Source organism: Zingiber officinale, chromosome 2B, assembly GCF_018446385.1.
Source record: "Zingiber officinale cultivar Zhangliang chromosome 2B, Zo_v1.1, whole genome shotgun sequence".
NCBI lineage: Eukaryota > Viridiplantae > Streptophyta > Magnoliopsida > Zingiberales > Zingiberaceae > Zingiber > Zingiber officinale.
The window spans coordinates 86,554,743-86,570,947 of NC_055989.1; the positions used below are offsets into that span (position 1 = coordinate 86,554,743).

At 36.9% G+C, this 16,205-nt stretch overlaps 2 protein-coding genes across 3 annotated transcripts; both read left to right on the forward strand.

Moving 5' to 3' along the window:
- The first annotated feature begins 3,681 nt into the window (after positions 1-3,681).
- Positions 3,682-9,707, forward strand: LOC122046187 (nuclear transcription factor Y subunit A-4-like). 2 transcript variants are annotated; one of them, XM_042606752.1, is made up of 6 exons: positions 3,682-3,974; positions 5,266-5,689; positions 6,458-6,570; positions 6,698-6,769; positions 8,934-9,104; positions 9,188-9,707. In XM_042606752.1, the coding sequence occupies exons 2-6, from the start codon at positions 5,368-5,370 to the stop codon at positions 9,416-9,418; spliced, it is 909 nt and encodes a 302-aa protein (XP_042462686.1). In that variant the 5' UTR covers positions 3,682-3,974; positions 5,266-5,367; the 3' UTR covers positions 9,419-9,707. The 2 variants fall into 2 exon arrangements, with proteins under 2 accessions (XP_042462686.1, XP_042462687.1); XM_042606753.1 differs by having other exon boundaries at positions 3,682-3,949.
- A 4,038-nt stretch (positions 9,708-13,745) lies between these two features.
- Positions 13,746-15,726, forward strand: LOC122046186 (purple acid phosphatase 17-like). The gene is made up of 6 exons (XM_042606751.1): positions 13,746-14,063; positions 14,440-14,596; positions 14,667-14,774; positions 14,848-14,975; positions 15,050-15,246; positions 15,334-15,726. Exons 1-6 carry the CDS (start codon positions 13,866-13,868, stop codon positions 15,542-15,544), a joined length of 999 nt encoding a protein of 332 aa, XP_042462685.1. The 5' UTR covers positions 13,746-13,865; the 3' UTR covers positions 15,545-15,726.
- Positions 15,727-16,205: the final 479 nt, after the last annotated feature.

The window sequence follows — 16,205 nt, forward strand, 5'->3', positions numbered from 1 at the left end:
ACCAAGCTAGTAGGGGTCGGCCAATATTAATTCAAATAGGAGGGTTGTTTTGAATTTTTAAAATCTTCTCTTTGTAGAAAACTATAAGTTTTAAAAGAGATATTTTAATTTTTAAAAATTTCCTTATTTGAATTAGGTCACATGTTTTAATAGAGAGTTTTAAAAATTTTAAAACTTTCCTTTTTTAACCATCCTCATAGTTTAAGAAAAAAAGGGAGATAAGTTTTAAAATTAAAATTTTCTATCATCATGTTAAAAAAGGAAATTTTATAAGAGAGTTTTTAAATTTTAAAACATGGTTTTAATTTTTAGAACTTTCCTTTTTTAACTCCTACTTTAGGAAAGAGAACTTGTAAAATTTTATAAGAGTTTTCTTGTAAAATTTTATAAAAATAAAATTCCTTTTTCCCCTTGATGAGGTGGTCGACCACCTTGCTTGGTGCCCAAGCAAGTGGCCGACCATATTAATTTAATTAAAATCATCACAAAATTAAAATTAGTGATTGATTCAACCAAGAGGAAAGAAAAGGAAAAATTAAAAGGAAAAACTCTTGGATGATTTTACTTTTTGTAAAAAGTTTTTCCTTATTTGCCTTGGGCAAGTAATATAAAAGAAGGGGTGAGGGGGCTTCATGAGACACAACTCTTATTCTCTTGCTTGGAGATCTCTTGGTGGTCGGCCCTCTCCCTTCTCCCTTTCCCTTTGCTCTCTTCTCCTTGGTGGTGGTGGTGATCGAATTCTAGAAGAAGAGGAAGAACTCTTTTGGGTGGTGTTCATCTTGGAGGATTGTCGCCCACACGACGTCCAAGGCGAGGCGAGGAATACGGCAGTAGATCTCGAGGTCATTAGCTTACAAAGAGAAGGTATAACTAGTAGTTTTCTTCCGCATCATACTAGTTATTTTCTTTGTAAGAATTCTAAATACAAGAGGCAATTAGATCTAGTTTTTCGAGTTTGTGTTTTCTTCTTTTTCAAATTTGTGATTCGATTGTTCTTTTTGGTTAACCTAGAGTTATTTAAGGAAATAAATATTAGCTTTCCTTAAAAGGCTTTGCCTAGGCGGTGGTGGTTGCTCCCATATCCAAGAAGGTCATGTACCTCGCCATGCAGTCCTGGAAGCCAATTTTGGAAATTAATATTTATGGAATTAATAACTTAGGTGGATTTGAATCAATAGTGTTAAGTTCCGCTTGCGATTCAAATTTAAACCATTAAGAACAGATAAGTTAAATTTGGAATCAATGATGTTAATTTCCGTCTGCGATTCCTAATTTAACTTTTAAAGAACACAATAGGTTATTTAAGGAAATGTTCGACACTTATACAAAAATTTTGTACAGTGGAACCGGTACGTTTTCCTAGGACTAACCAACAGTCTGCTCTGCAGTCTTTGAAGCTGTGGATCAAGTTGCTCGGCAACCGCTTGAACCAACGTTGCGCCGATCCAGTTAATGTGGTGAGGAAGACTCGACATTTCACCTCATCCGTGTACTAGTGAAGTGTGGCCGCATTATCAAACTTGGTCAAGTGATCGTCAGGGTCGGTCGCTCCATTATATTCCCTGATCGTCAGTGGGTGTAATGCTTCGGCAGAGGGGCATTTAGAATCCCCTCTGAAAACTGTTGATTTACTCGCTCGGGAGAATTATCCTCTCTGGGTGTCTTCCTTTTCCTTGTGTCTCGAGCGGGTGCCTCATCCGAGGAAGATCCCCTGTCTCTATTCGCTCGATCCCTCTCTTCTACTGGAGCCCATAATGGCGCTTGGTGGAATGGGACCGGTGCATAAGGGGCTTCCCCATAGGTGTCGATTTGCCTCTTGTTTGGTTCCCGAATGGAAAGTTGTTCCGCTCGGTTCCCTCGCTCATCCTGGTGACCTACCATAGAGGCTGCAAGCTCTTGCGCTTGACGCTCGGCCAGCACCTGTTGTTGCTGTTGTTCCACTATCTTCACCGCTCGGGGTCTGTATCAACATGTCAAGCTCCTCTTACGTCAGTGTCACCGTTGTGATTCATCCGACGTCTTCCATTTTCTTGTTCGGATGTAGATGACGTTCCTACAAACGGTGCTAAAATGATCCCATTTGAAAGCGTGAAGCTGGAAAGCCGGCGATGTGGCAGTTCCGTTGACTGGATGAAGACCTCGCTCCTATCTGTAAAATAAACCAAACCAGGGAAAGGGTCCCTTGCGTTGATCCTCCGACGTTCAAGTTAGAAACTGAAAAAGAGGAATCGAAAATAATAAAGATAGAGATAAATTTTACCTTTCTTCATGCCTAGTATATTTTTTTATATCTTTCTTAGTAACCTTTCATCTTCCCATGTTTAATGATATTAATTACTGATAGAAGGCATCTTTGTCTTGGCTTCTTAGCATTTAATGATAGATGGAATGTTCTGTTCCCCTTATTAAATATCTTAGTCTTTTCCTCTTTTATTATTTTATCGGTTTATTGCTAATATGTACGATGTTAATGTCATACCCCAAGCCAGACGGGTGGCCCGCTTGGTCGTTCTCCTACGACCGGGCTGATCAGACGTTGGCTTATCCAGATGGCCGGTCGGACAGTGGTTCCTCTGATCGACCGATGTAGTCTTTTCCAGCTCGAGTCGTACCTTGCTTACACCCTAGTGTTGACCGTATTTTAACCTATACTATGACAATTGATCCGTACCAAATAGGTTCCTCTTTATCACCGCATCATATGAAATAATATTTTTTTAAAAAAAATAAAAGGTGCCATTTAATAATATGAATAATTAGGGGATCTTTTTAATTTATTTTTAAAAAATCGCGTTGAAGAAATTTTATTTCTTAAAATATCAAGAAGGGTAAAAAACGTAATTTACTATTTCGAGTACAGTGACTACGAAGTTGATTGAACAGGGTCTACAATTAATCCGTGCTATAAATAGACCAAAGAAGCTGCTAGATGCAGCATATTTTTTGTCGCCTTTATTAAATTTCCTCCCAAAATCTAGTTCGTGTTGTTTTGTCCCTAGTTTGCGTTGTTTTGTTCTCAGTGTAGTCGGGTTGGTATTTAGGTAAAATTTATTTTTAATGGGAAATAGTTTGACCGAAATAATATTATTTTAGACTATTTAGGTTGTTCTGGAAAGATGAGGTGACGATTAATGAGACATAGCCCGATGAAATACTATTTTAGATTATCCATGTGCATTTTTATCGATATTGAACGTAATTTTTTAAAAAAAATATATGAGATCGTCATAAAAAGTCTATTTATTATTATTATTTATTTATTTTAATATATGAGATCATTCTAGAAGGATTATTGAGCTGACGGCGTTTTATCTCGTTTTAGCACGTGTTACGGCGTAGGAGCACGGACGAAGCAGCCTCTTCGTGTCGTGCGTGCGCGTTCCGGCAAACACGTGACGGGCACACAAAATCTATCTCGAAATCTATTAACCAAAGCGCTCGGCCGTGATCTACCAATTACGGCGTGAGATTAATCCTCGGATCCGATTCCAATGGTGGGTCCGCGGTCGGGTGATGACGGCAGGTTCACTGTGGTCATGAGTCATCGGCCCACGCTCCGCCATCCAGGTGGCTGCTTTCGGATCAGGCTACTGGGTAAAATAGCTCCAAAAGCGAGGGGTAATTTGGTCAGGGAGTTGCGACATCGAGGGGCAATAATTTCTAAGAGGAAAGCGGGGGGCCGAGAGAAGGGGGGAGGGGCGGCTGTTGTGTGGTGCCGATGTATGGAAGTGGAAGAAATTTATTTATTTGTTACTGTTTTTAAGGATAAAGGAAGGTTGAGAGTGAGGGAGATGTTCTTGCATATTTGGCAGGTGAAACTCGGGAGCACATTGTTTTAAATGCGAGGAGGATAACTAGGGAAGAGAAGGAGAAGGAGAAGGGGAAGGGGAAAGGCAAGGAGGGACTTGGGAAGTGGAAGGACAGAGAGGGGCTTTAAGATTTCCTCAAGGTTCTTCTCTGCAGCCAATGATATGGTTTTTCTTCTTCTCTCCTTTAAATCTTTCAGCATATTTGCATGCATCCACTTGTCCTGCTGCTTCTTGGCTTAATTTTTTTTCTGATTCTCGGGATCTTGTTGTCGATTTGTTCTTTTGTTTTTTTTTGGAGGTGTGGGTTTTGATTTGTAGGAGATATTTGGAGAAAAGGAAATTTGATTCGTTTTCGTAGATCTTACTGGATCGGGTGAAACTTGTTGTATTTCAAGGGTGCATGCCATTTAGTTGCTCGTGGTGGGTGTTATCTTGGTCTTATCGTGGTGTTTGCTCTTTGTTTGGGGCATCGATTACTTGATTTGTTTTGTTTTTAGTTCATTTGACCTCTTCTCTTTTAAGGAGTCGGTTTGGGTATTTTGGGTGGAAAACGACTGGTTATTTATCGTTCATCATCTGGATTCAAGCTGTTATACTTTTATTTTTGTTTCCCTTTTTTAGTAGGAAAACTGAAGATTATTTATTTTCTCAGGGTATGAATCTGTTAGGTATTATCCTTTTGAAGTGATGCATCAGAGTTTGGCACATTGACCTTATTATTTTGAAGAGGATTACATAAACATACAATTCTTGACATGCATCTTACTATCTCAGTCAGATAAGTTAGGACTGTGGTTATGATCAACTTTTTAGAGATCAATACCCTATGGTCCATGAATAGAAGTTAAGTAATCATGTGTCAGCTTGTATTGCAAAGTGAGTGAGATTACAACAGTTTTGGTTCTCGACTCCCTTTGGGTGGGATGATATGCCACCGCTAGTTCCCGAGTGAGCCACCCTTTTGTTTCCCACAAAATCTCACTGATAAAGTCTCATCTATAGAAAATGCATTCTCTTTCTTAGGTTTCACCTTGTGATTATCTTGAAAGGTCTTGATACGGCATGTTGGTGAAAATTGCAAGGATAAACAAAAATTTTCTCTCTTTTTCTTTTGATTCTCATGTTGTAAAATGAAATTATCTGGATTCGATAAATTTTTCCCTTCTTGTTTGTTGATTGGTTGAGCTCCTATGACCATAGGCTTAAGGTAGTCAAAGAATATAAGAGTTAATCTATTGACACATACTGTATCAGTCTGAGAAATCAATATTATCATTTTGCAAGATGTTTATGCTATGAAATTTTGCTAAGTTAGTTGAGTCATTGTACCATTATGTGTGTAAAGGATAATTTAGTTGCTAAATTTTGCTAATAGCTCACTGATTACACATTTACAGTTTTCTAGATATTGTTGATAATAATTTGCATTACTCAAAGGATACATTTATTATTTCAGGTGATCCTGTCTCACTTTATGTTCCTTTATCGATACTAGTTGATCTCTTATCATTAAGAGAGACTCTACTTGTGCTTGATTGCGACCTGTGGAAGTCGAGCTATGCATCTTGATGCAAAGTCTGCAGAAATGCAAGTTGTTGGAAAAAAAGGTTCAGAGAGTAATTCTCTCTATTCATCATCTACTTTTGTGAACAATCCTGCCTGGTGGAATGCTAGTAGTGCAAACATTTTGCAGTCGTCTTATTCCAAAGACTTGAATATGAATATGGACTACTTAGCAAAAGATGGTAACGGGGAAACACAATTAAGCCATACAATGTCCGACCATGACTCTTCAACTCACTCTAGTGGTCAATCCCATCGAGAAGTATCTGAGATGTGTGAAGACAATGTTCATCAGCAATATATTTCTATGCAGTCTGGTATTATCGAACTATTCAAAATGTTATTTTGTTGGGTCTCTTATTGTCTTGTTCCTTTATACCACTGCAGTAAAGTTGTTTGCTAGACCTCGTAAATTGTTCTCCTAAACAACCACATTGTTCAATAGCCTATAGTTAATGATATTTGAACTCTTCTATCGCTTTTTTGGATAAATTAATTTCTAAAGGAAGAGTGCATTTTCTGTGGAATGGAATTGAGCTTGATCTTTACCAATGATTCAAATAGCATTTCTAAAGGAAGAGTGCATTTTTAATTGGGTTAGTGTATGATCTTATTATCAATTCCTTTGTTAATGTTTCATCAATTCCTTTGTTTATGATGTTCAAGCTGCACAGCTTGCTAAATTTTTAATTTGAACCAAAACATGTCTAATTTATTCAGTTTTAAAAAGTCCAAAATGTGTAAATAAACAGCTGCCTATGTGTAGTGTTCTAAGCTCATTTCTGTATTACATTGCGAGCATAGAGATGATTGTTCGTTATCTTTTTTGTTAATTTTTTTTCTTGTTGTAGTACATGCCTTTGAAGGGGAGCCTTGGCGCAACGGTAAAGTTGTTGCCATATGACCAAAAGGTCATGGATTCGAATCTTGGAAACGGTCTCTTGCAAAAAAAGCAGGGTAACAATGGATCCTTCCCCAAGACCCCGCATGGCGGGAGCTTCGTCCACCGGGCTGCCTTTTGTAGTACATGCCTTTGACCTGTACTGTTTACTATTACCTTCTAATCTGTACTTGATCTTCGTAAGGTGCTGATAATGCATATAGAAAGCCCGATGATAGTCCTACAAAACCAGTTTTATGTTTGGGGAGTTCAGAAGTTTCATTCGCACCTATGAAGATGGACTATAGCCAATCTTTTGTAAGTTAATAGAGTACTTTTGATTCTCAAAAAATGGATATACACTTAAAAGCATGCTAGAATTATTATTTTTTCCTATTACGCTTCTAAAATTACAATATTTGGTTATTTGTGTTGTCAACTTCAGGCTCATGTGGCATATCCTTATGCTGACCCATACTTAGGTGGCATCCTTGCTGTTTGTGGACCTCCGGCTATGGTAATTATTCTAAGAGCACAATATTCTTAACTGTTTCATGCCATTACTATGCTTTCGTATGAAGTTTTTTTTAAGATTATGGCATTACTATCTTTTTTTGTTCACGTCTATAATTTCTCCTTCATTGGATCCATCTATCTCATCATTCGTATTGTAATCACCCTTGCTTGACATCCATCAGTGACATCTTTACCAGTCTTGAAATTGAAGTCTTGATTGTCATCTTGTAACTAATAAAGATGAGAATAAATTGGCATCAGTTATGTAGTCAGCCTTGTTTAACTTGATTTTGTGTTAGTACAAATTCATGATTCACTCGCAGTTATAATTATTTTGTACGTCGTATAGATTCTTGTTTTATTCTGTTTCACTACCATCTTTGGTGACAACACATTGTTGTATAATTTACGTTGAATTATGAGGTTGTCTCTACCTTTACCTTATCTATGTAATTAGAGTTACAAAACCTCCAATGAGCATAAGTCATTTGTAGTGGAGATTCATCGCCTAACCCTTTAGTCGAATCCCAAACCACAACTCTTCCACCAATCGGATCCAATCCTCAAGACACCCATGATAATTTTCCATGTATCCTCTAATCCATGGTCTTTGAGCAATTCTAGACAAAACTGTTAAAGAGAACTAGTCAGTGAAGAATTTCTAAAGGTGCGTTTGGTTCAAGTTACCAGATAATCAGATAACTAAGGTTATGAGGAATAAAACATAACCTAATGTTGTTTGATTCAATCTTTGGAATTCTCATTTTGGGAAAAAAATTGGGAAAAAATTTTGGTTAACCCCGAATCATGTAAAACCTCACACTTCCAAGATAATCACATTTCGGATTATATCTCCCATTTTCTTATGTGGCGGGCATGCTCCATTACATGGAAATCACTCATTAGTTGAACCAAACAAGATTCAATAACATAATCTTAGATAGATAATCAAGGTTATCAACAATAACCTTCAACCAAACATGCTCTAAAAGAGATGAAGTAGTACTAGCAGGACGGAGGGAGATATCCTCTTGTTGATGATGAACTTGCGATTTAAGTTGTTACTAGGCTTGGACCCCGAGTACAAAGTGATTATTAGTGCTATCATTCGTGCTCGGGATGCCATCATGATATACTAAGAGTTGGTTGATAAACTTGTTGGTCATGAAATCTTCTTAGTGTGAAGCCAACAAGGATCCACCTGCCATCACCACCCAATGAAACCAATGTTCCAACAACTATTGATCCATGGGAGGCACTTGCAACAATAATACAAACAAGAATAAACTCTTCCAAGGTGGGAGAACAAACTCTTGATCCAAGGTATGCACCACCGACAACAATAATACAAACAAGAATATATTCTTCCAAGGTGGGGAGGGACCGAATTCTAGTAACCAATATGGCAGCAACTACAGCGATAGAGGCGCCTTTAACTCTAATTAGTATCCCTTAATTGGTGCTCACCTGCATCAAAGTCTAGTGAGGCAAGTTTACTGTCAACTTTAGACAAGTTTAGACATTCGACCAAAGTCTGCAAGTCATATATGATGCCTGAATCCAAGTGCACCTCCCCAACCGATCCTCATCTGTGTTGTTTGACAATTGGCTTATGGATTCCGCTTGCAATGTTTCATCTCATTCCACCATCACGCTTCGACATCAATGACTAGGACGCCCAGTAAGACAACCTCGAACATATTATTTCTTCTCAAAGTCTAACTCTTTATCCTTGTAATAATAGCCATAAACTACCTTGTATTTTCACACTTTATACCTCTTAACTGCTCGAGTTAATCTGTGTTGATGTTTGGTCTTGCTCCAATTACCTCTGCATTTTTTTTGTTGAACATTTCGATAAATACAGATTCATACCCTCTCAAATAAAAAATTTGATGTTACCAATGTATTTGTATGGTAGTTGGTCGTAGATGGATTTACAAGGTAAAGTGAAGACTTTATGAGATCGTTAATCAGTGGCCAAAGGTTTCATTTAAGGGTTGGGCATCGATTTTCACTGGGTCGTCAAGCTTACCATTGTCTGTGAAGTACCTTAAGATTGGTTTTTCATTTTGTTCGATCTCAAGTCATAAGATTTGTTTTATTTCTTCCGTGAATTCATTAGTTTTGAGGAACAAATTTCTATTGTGGTACTCTACCTACAGATCCATCCGCAAATTGCGGGAACATCTTCTGCTTCTCGCATGCCACTGCCTCTTCAACCTGCAGCCGAAGGACCTATTTATGTCAATGCAAAACAATACGCTGCAATTCTACGAAGAAGGCAGCTGCGTGCAAAGTTGGAGGCTGAAAACAAACTCGTAAAGAGCAGAAAGGTATGAGCAAAGACCCAGTTTGATACGGAGCTAATTGTTCAAGCTAAGCTATTAACATACCTTCTCTCGTGTGACTTCCACAGCCATATCTTCACGAGTCTCGTCATCGCCACGCGATGAAGCGAGCAAGGGGTTCTGGTGGAAGATTCCTCAACACAAAGCAACTAGAGCAGCAGCAACAGCAGACCCAACCTTCAGGTCTCTCTGGTTCAGCGAGCTCCGACATGAGAGCTGCTTCGACAAATGGAGGTAAGGTAGCGGAACGGAAACACTTTGGCTTCCAATCATCCAACTTCTGCTCGAGTTTGGAGTGAGCATGTATGGCGGAAGCAGCATGATTAGACTCGGGGCAGTAAGGAGGTGTTGCATTTTGCTGTCTGTCATGGTGTTTTCCTGGCAATTCATCCTTGGCTTTTGGTAGTGGTACCTTTGTTTGAAGTGCTTCGTTCGACATCTGTAGTGGACATGAACAGCAGTCGACTGCGAGATACTGAAAACTGTTACTCGTCTTGTTCTTAGATGCTCAAGTTTCATCTTGCTTAAACAACACTGAATCGATGGAAAGAACAACCATCCATGAATTCTATTCAACTTCATGCTCAATCCCATTCCAATCCTTTCAATCTGTACCTTCCACTCAGACTCCTAACTCGATTTGTTGTTAGGCAAAAATAAAAGGAAAAATAAAATGGGCATTACGTTAGATATTTGATATTCAAAATATTTTTTGTTTCAATGTTATTGTATGATAGTAATAGGTGGAATTTGTCACTTTAGGGGTCTTATATGACCCGTACCATGATTATGTGAGAAGTAAATTAGGAAGTTATAGTTAGTTCTATGATTGTGAAAAGGTAAATGAGAAAGTTATAGTTGGTCAATGAGGAGTTATAGTTGGTCAGTATGAGAGGATTTTTTTTTTTTTGTGTGGTTTTATCGAGATCTAAACTCTTACCCTATAATAACAATTCTGTCTCGTCTTAGCAATTCAATTTTATTCCGGGGGTAATTTCAATGTTATTGTAGTAGTTACTCACAATGTGAAATAGCTACCCTACTATAAGTGAAAATTAATTATTTCATTTTAATTAAAATTACTATATTATATTTAGAGAAGTATCACATCAAAAATATTTTTTTTTATTAATGTCCAAATTATTTAAATTTTATTAAATTTATTTTAAACAGGTCAAACTCATTTTTTCAAACAATTATATATATATATATATATATATATATATATATATATATATATATAGCTAAATTTAAAACTCTAGAAATTTGAATTTATAATTTATAATTTTAAACATTATTATATGAAAATACTTTTTATTAATTTGATCAAAATTATTTAAAATTTATTAAAATTGATTAAATTTTATTTTAGAAGTTATGAAAGCTACTTAAATAGGTATTACATAGTTGTAAAAATTACTAAATAATTGTTATATAATTATAACTAAATCATAAATCCTAAATTTTAAATTCTAAAACTTTGAATCTTTTAAGTCCTAAATTCTAAACACTATTATATCAAAGTATTATTTAGTAACTTGTTAAAAAAATTAAAATTTTAACAAAATCATTTTAAATTGATCAAAAATATTTTAAAATAATTATATAATCTACTAAATAGATGTTACAGTTGTAGAATTTACTATATACCTGCTAAATCTTAAATTTTAAACTTTAAATCTTAAATCCTAAATACTATTATATCAAAATACTTTTTTTTACCAATTTAATCAAAATTATTTAAACTTTAACAAAATTATTTTAAATGGATCAAAATCATTTCAAAATAATTATAAATTAAAAGTATTTAGTATCTATTAAACAAGTATAACAAGCTATTAAAAAAATACTACAATACTATAACAATATTATTATATTAGCTGTTATACATCGTAACAACTACTTTAGTTGCTATGATAATTAATATTGAAGTAGAGGTATTTTCTATTTTTTTCTTTAAAGAATATTTTAAAAGAGATTGATGATGCAATTCTATAAGCCTGAGCAAAAGTAGACAATAAGAAGAGGGTTTGAATGATGACAAGAGTTTTTCCGACATAACCACATTGATGCTTAAGTTAGAGAATAAAGAAGAATATGAGTATTAGGATTTTGATGTACGTATGTACACATACCTTAGGCGGCTACCTTTTATAAGGAGAAGGCAATTTTTTTTACTTCTATTCCGATCTTTACGTTATAATTATTTAATTTCTTAAATAATGCCAGACTTATTCATACCGTTGTCTTTTCCTGAAACAATCCTAAATTTACATGATAATTTATCTTTTTTTTTCTGAATTAATCTGAGATTTGCAGGGTGTTATCATTTTCATGAAATAATCTAAAATTTTATGCAAGTATCGCAAAGGCAAGCGCCTAAAAAAGTGGAGTGTCGAAGAGGCGGGGTCGTCCCGAAAGTTAGGGTGTCGGGGAGTCAAGCACTCAAGAAATCGGGTTGACTCAATTTTCCCTTTTGTTGGAATCACCAACTTAGCATGGAATCAACTTTTTTTTTATCCACGTGACACTCATTAATTACCATTCAGATAAGTTATGATTTAAAATTATTATATTTAAAAAAAATAAAATTATAAATTCTTAAAATTGTTTGCCACCGTAAGTATTAAGAATAATCATATAAAAAACTATTAATTAATTAGTTATTAAATAATTCACTAACACGTGAAATTATTTATAGGCAAACAATGGAGTTGTTGCCCCCTTAAATATTTTGATATGAAATGACTATAATACCTTTATATTTTAAAAAATTTACACATAAATTATAATTAATAAAATATTTTCTAAAGATCCCTTCATTAATATGTAGCTAAATGATTGAATCAAACGAAATTATTTGTCTTCATAGATGATCTTTATCAGTTCTCTTCATCAATTAAAATATTTTCTCTTCTAAACTCTAACGTGCACCTTTCAAATTTTGTTATGCGATGATATTGTGATATTCAGTTCTTTACGTTTCCTTATAAAATTTATAAATTTACCCACGTCTCTTACAATTCTTCTAATTATTAAAAATAACAATAGAAAAAAAGAAAACCATTGATTAATTATTAAATAATTAACTAACGTAATAAAATATTATAGTTGTAGTCTAGTTAGTTAGTTGGTTAAGAGCTTAAGATACTCAGAGTTCACATGAGAGATCTAAGGTTGAGCCTCAGCGTCAATACTTTTTTCGATAGATTAATGGATCCCTAAATTTTAACCGACCCAGCTACCGTTCAAGCTGTTACCCAGATCAACATATAACCGGTCTATTGATCCGATTACGGATCGGATCCGATTATGATCTGATCCGATCCAACCCGATCCGTGGATAGAATCCGATCAACTAAAAATAAATTGTAATATATATATATATATAACTATCTATTTCAATTCTTCATCAAGTCAGCTCGGACGTTTGTTTTTTTCCCCTGGAACTGAGGTGACAAATCGATTTCAATTATTCAACGCCACTTCTATCGTTATCCGTGTGTGTGCGCGCGCATTTAAACTCATTACTTGCTTCACCGCTGACCACGCGTACACGCAACGCAATTTCTCTTCGGTGGACATACCGCATTATATAAATCATTTTATATTTTTTCATTAAAATAATGTTAAAACAAAAATAGAATGATTTTTTAATTTTTGCTCATTTTTTTAAGTAGCTAGGTAATGTTTAGCAGAAGACTAGTTTCATATTGATCTTTTATGTACAATTTAGTTAAACTTATTTAAATTTAATTAAAATAATTTAAATTAATATAATAGTATTTAATATTTAATATTTTTAATTAAATTGAACTACAAAATAATATTATTTATAACTCGATGTATTTTCATTGGAGAAGGGCACCGTCCGAAGAATTGAACACACGTTTCTTAACGCACCACATAAATGTATATTCCTCAGATTCCGTTTTAATTATGCCCATATAAATATTCCAGGAATATCCTCTTCTCTAAACCAATTATAAAACCTCTCATTCCTCCTGTTCTTAACCTGATCCGACGCTACGTTACGAGCCCAGACTAAATTAGTATAGGATTGATAGAATTAGTATGATCCTACGTCTACTTTGTTGATCTTAAATTAGACTATCTTGTACTTCTTGTTCTTGGCCGGTCAGATACGATCCGGTTTTGATTTCAAATCGATCATGCCCACAGGAATCACGCTACAACGGTAAATGCCTCGCGGAACATTGTAACGCTTACGTTATCCGAGAGCCCGTCAACAAGAATTAGGAGTTGCACCAATCTTGCTATCCACGTTTCAGAAGTTACTCCGAGCCATTCCCACATTCTGTACCTTTCGCTCAATTCGTGTCTTGGTGTGGGGCTGGTAAGTACAGGTTGGGGTTGGCGAGCGGGTAGATGATTCTAGCTGGAAAACGGAGTGTTTGTTGCTTCCTAGAGAACCTTAAAGAGTATAAAAGTGGAATTTTTTTTACTATTTTGCGCTTGAGAACACATATCTTTACTATTTAAGGATAGGTCCCTAGTTAGGTTAGGTGGCCTGCTCCCACTTGTAGACTTTTCAAGTATATTTCGAGTTAGTCCATATAGTTTATTAGATTTTAAGTAAGATCCTTCTCGTAGCAACCTGTTGGCTGTCCCTCGACGCCTTGATCGACTATAAAGCTTGGTCCTGCCCTTCCGAGTTCCGCCTCAATTCCAGCGACCGGTGTCGGATCTTTAGTCGCGCCTTGGAAATCGTAACTTTCTTGAGGCATGGCATTCGTCGCGATCCAAAGAGTGGCGCTGACCGTCGTCCTCCTCGCGGCGACGATGGCGCCGGCGCTCGTCCCTTGCTACGCCGAGTTGCAGCGGTTCGAGCGCTCTCCAAAGGCCGACGGGTCGCTCAGTCTATTGGTCGTCGGGGATTGGGGAAGGAATGGGATGTTCAATCAATCGGAAGTGGCGACTCAGGTAGACCTCTCTCCTTCGTTTCTCTTCTTCGATCTCTGCAAAATGGATGCAACTTCTTTTCTATTTTGTTTTGGTTATGAAGAAATTGAAAGGAAAAAAAAAAAGAATACCTTTTCTCCCATAACTATTCCGAGTGGAATCTTGCAACTGTGTGATTGAGAGATGATAGTGCGGGTCATCTTTGATTGGTTCTTTTGGATGTTGGAACACGCAGCTTGTTCCAGCGCCCCTTTCATGTCTCGGATGAGAATATGCTTCTGATGCAGTTTTTGAGGATGAAAAAAGAAAGCAAGAAAACTTTTCTTGGATCCCAATTACAGAGAGAGAAGTTTGTATTGATTGCAAGAAAAAATCCTGATTGCTAATAATATGCTAGATGGGGAGGATTGGAGAGCAGCTGGATATCGATTTTGTGATATCCACCGGAGATAACTTCTACGAGGACGGCCTCACCGGCGTCGACGACAAGAAATTCGAGGAGTCATTCACCAACGTTTACACCGCAAACAGTCTGCAAAAGCAGTGGTACAGTGGTAAGTTCATCAAATCCATCGATAATTTGATCTTCTTTTTGATCTGATTGCCCGACCCCCTTGTTGCTAGTTCTGGGTAACCATGACTACAGAGGCAATGTGTTAGCACAACTGAGTCATGTTCTTCGTAGCATAGACAGCAGATGGCTCTGCTTGAGAAGCTTCGTTCTGAATGCAGGTGAGACTCTTAAACATGCAAATTTGGCCCTCGTTTTGAATCACAAATTGCTAAGAAAAAAAGGTCTTGACAGAGATCGTGGACTTCTTCTTCGTGGACACAACTCCATTTCAGAAATCTTACTGGGCCAACTCAACGAAAGATCACTATGACTGGAGAGGAGTTGCACCTCGCGACACTTACATTTCGACTCTACTGAAGGTTCGTGCTACATCTCCATTGCGAGCATTTTCTCTGATGCAGCACTTTGATTGGACCTTTGGTTGTGTCACAAGGACTTGGATGCAGCACTGCAAGAATCCACAGCACCATGGAAGATTGTTATTGGGCACCACACGATGAGGAGTGTCAGTGAACACGGAGACACACCCGAACTTATAGCTCTACTACTCCCTGTTCTTAAGTCCAATGGTGTGGATTGGTACGTCAATGGCCATGACCATTGCCTGGAGCATATCAGCAGCAAGGACAGGTAAAAAGATATTCATGAGCTAATTACTGCTTTGGAAGATAGATATTTAGGTTTCATCATCTATGTATGTACTCTTGTTCTTGGCAGTCCAATTCAGTATCTCACTAGTGGAGGTGGCTCCAAGGCATGGAGGGGCGTTTTCACTCCAAACGCAGACAAGCTTCGATTCTTCTACGATGGGCAAGGCTTCATGGCCGTGCAGTTCACCAGGTCAACTGCCGATTTGTCATTCTACGATGTGTTTGGCCGAGTTCTTTACAAGTGGAGTGCGCCCAAGTTTCTCCACCGGGCAGTGTAGGGCATGCAGGTAAGCCATTAATGGATCGTTTGTGAATATACGTCACTGTGCAAGATTGCACTGCAGTGGCGATTACGTGATAATCTACTATGATGTTGTAAAATTGGAATTGTGATTGGACATGAATTGTGGGGCATTTTCTGTCCTATCAAACAATAGTGATGGCATAAACTACTACAAAACTTTGCGTGATTCAGTAAACAAGTACAGTGTGAGTGCGCACTGACGCATGCAGTTGAGTTGGTACCTCCACTACTCTACTATACTTAGCTGGCGCTTCCATAAGGAATAGAATAGGATATTACCTAACGACGTTGTTGGGTGTCAAACTGGATTATCGAATCCTTATCTCGTTGGCAAGTGAATTGTTTCCAGCTAAACAATTATAAATTACGATTGTTGAGTACTTCTAGGCTGAAAAAGCTAAAGGTGGATGCATTCACGAGAAAAGTTTAAAGGGTACGATGAATGGTACATGTGCCAGAGCTATTGAGGAACACGAATTGTCATTTTGTTTGATGGGTAACAAAGACATTTTCATCGAACATGTATAGGCCACGCATCCATTCGAGCAGGGAGGAGCAGACTACAGCATTAGGCATGGATCAGGGCGATCGGCCTCTTAAGCAAGTTTGTTTAAACTTATCTATCAAAAATTTTA

Excerpts from the sequence above, each read along its gene's own strand:
- LOC122046187 (XM_042606752.1), top strand. The coding sequence starts at position 5,368 with ATGCATCTTGATGCAAAGTCTGCAGAAATGCAAGTTGTTGGAAAAAAA. Across the intron at positions 5,690-6,457 it reads ATATATTTCTATGCAGTCTG|GTGCTGATAATGCATATAGA; the intron begins GTATTATCGAAC and ends GATCTTCGTAAG. Across the intron at positions 9,105-9,187 it reads AACTCGTAAAGAGCAGAAAG|CCATATCTTCACGAGTCTCG; the intron begins GTATGAGCAAAG and ends TGACTTCCACAG.
- LOC122046186 (XM_042606751.1), top strand. The coding sequence starts at position 13,866 with ATGGCATTCGTCGCGATCCAAAGAGTGGCGCTGACCGTCGTCCTCCTC. Across the intron at positions 14,597-14,666 it reads GCAAAAGCAGTGGTACAGTG|TTCTGGGTAACCATGACTAC; the intron begins GTAAGTTCATCA and ends CCTTGTTGCTAG. Across the intron at positions 15,247-15,333 it reads CATATCAGCAGCAAGGACAG|TCCAATTCAGTATCTCACTA; the intron begins GTAAAAAGATAT and ends TGTTCTTGGCAG.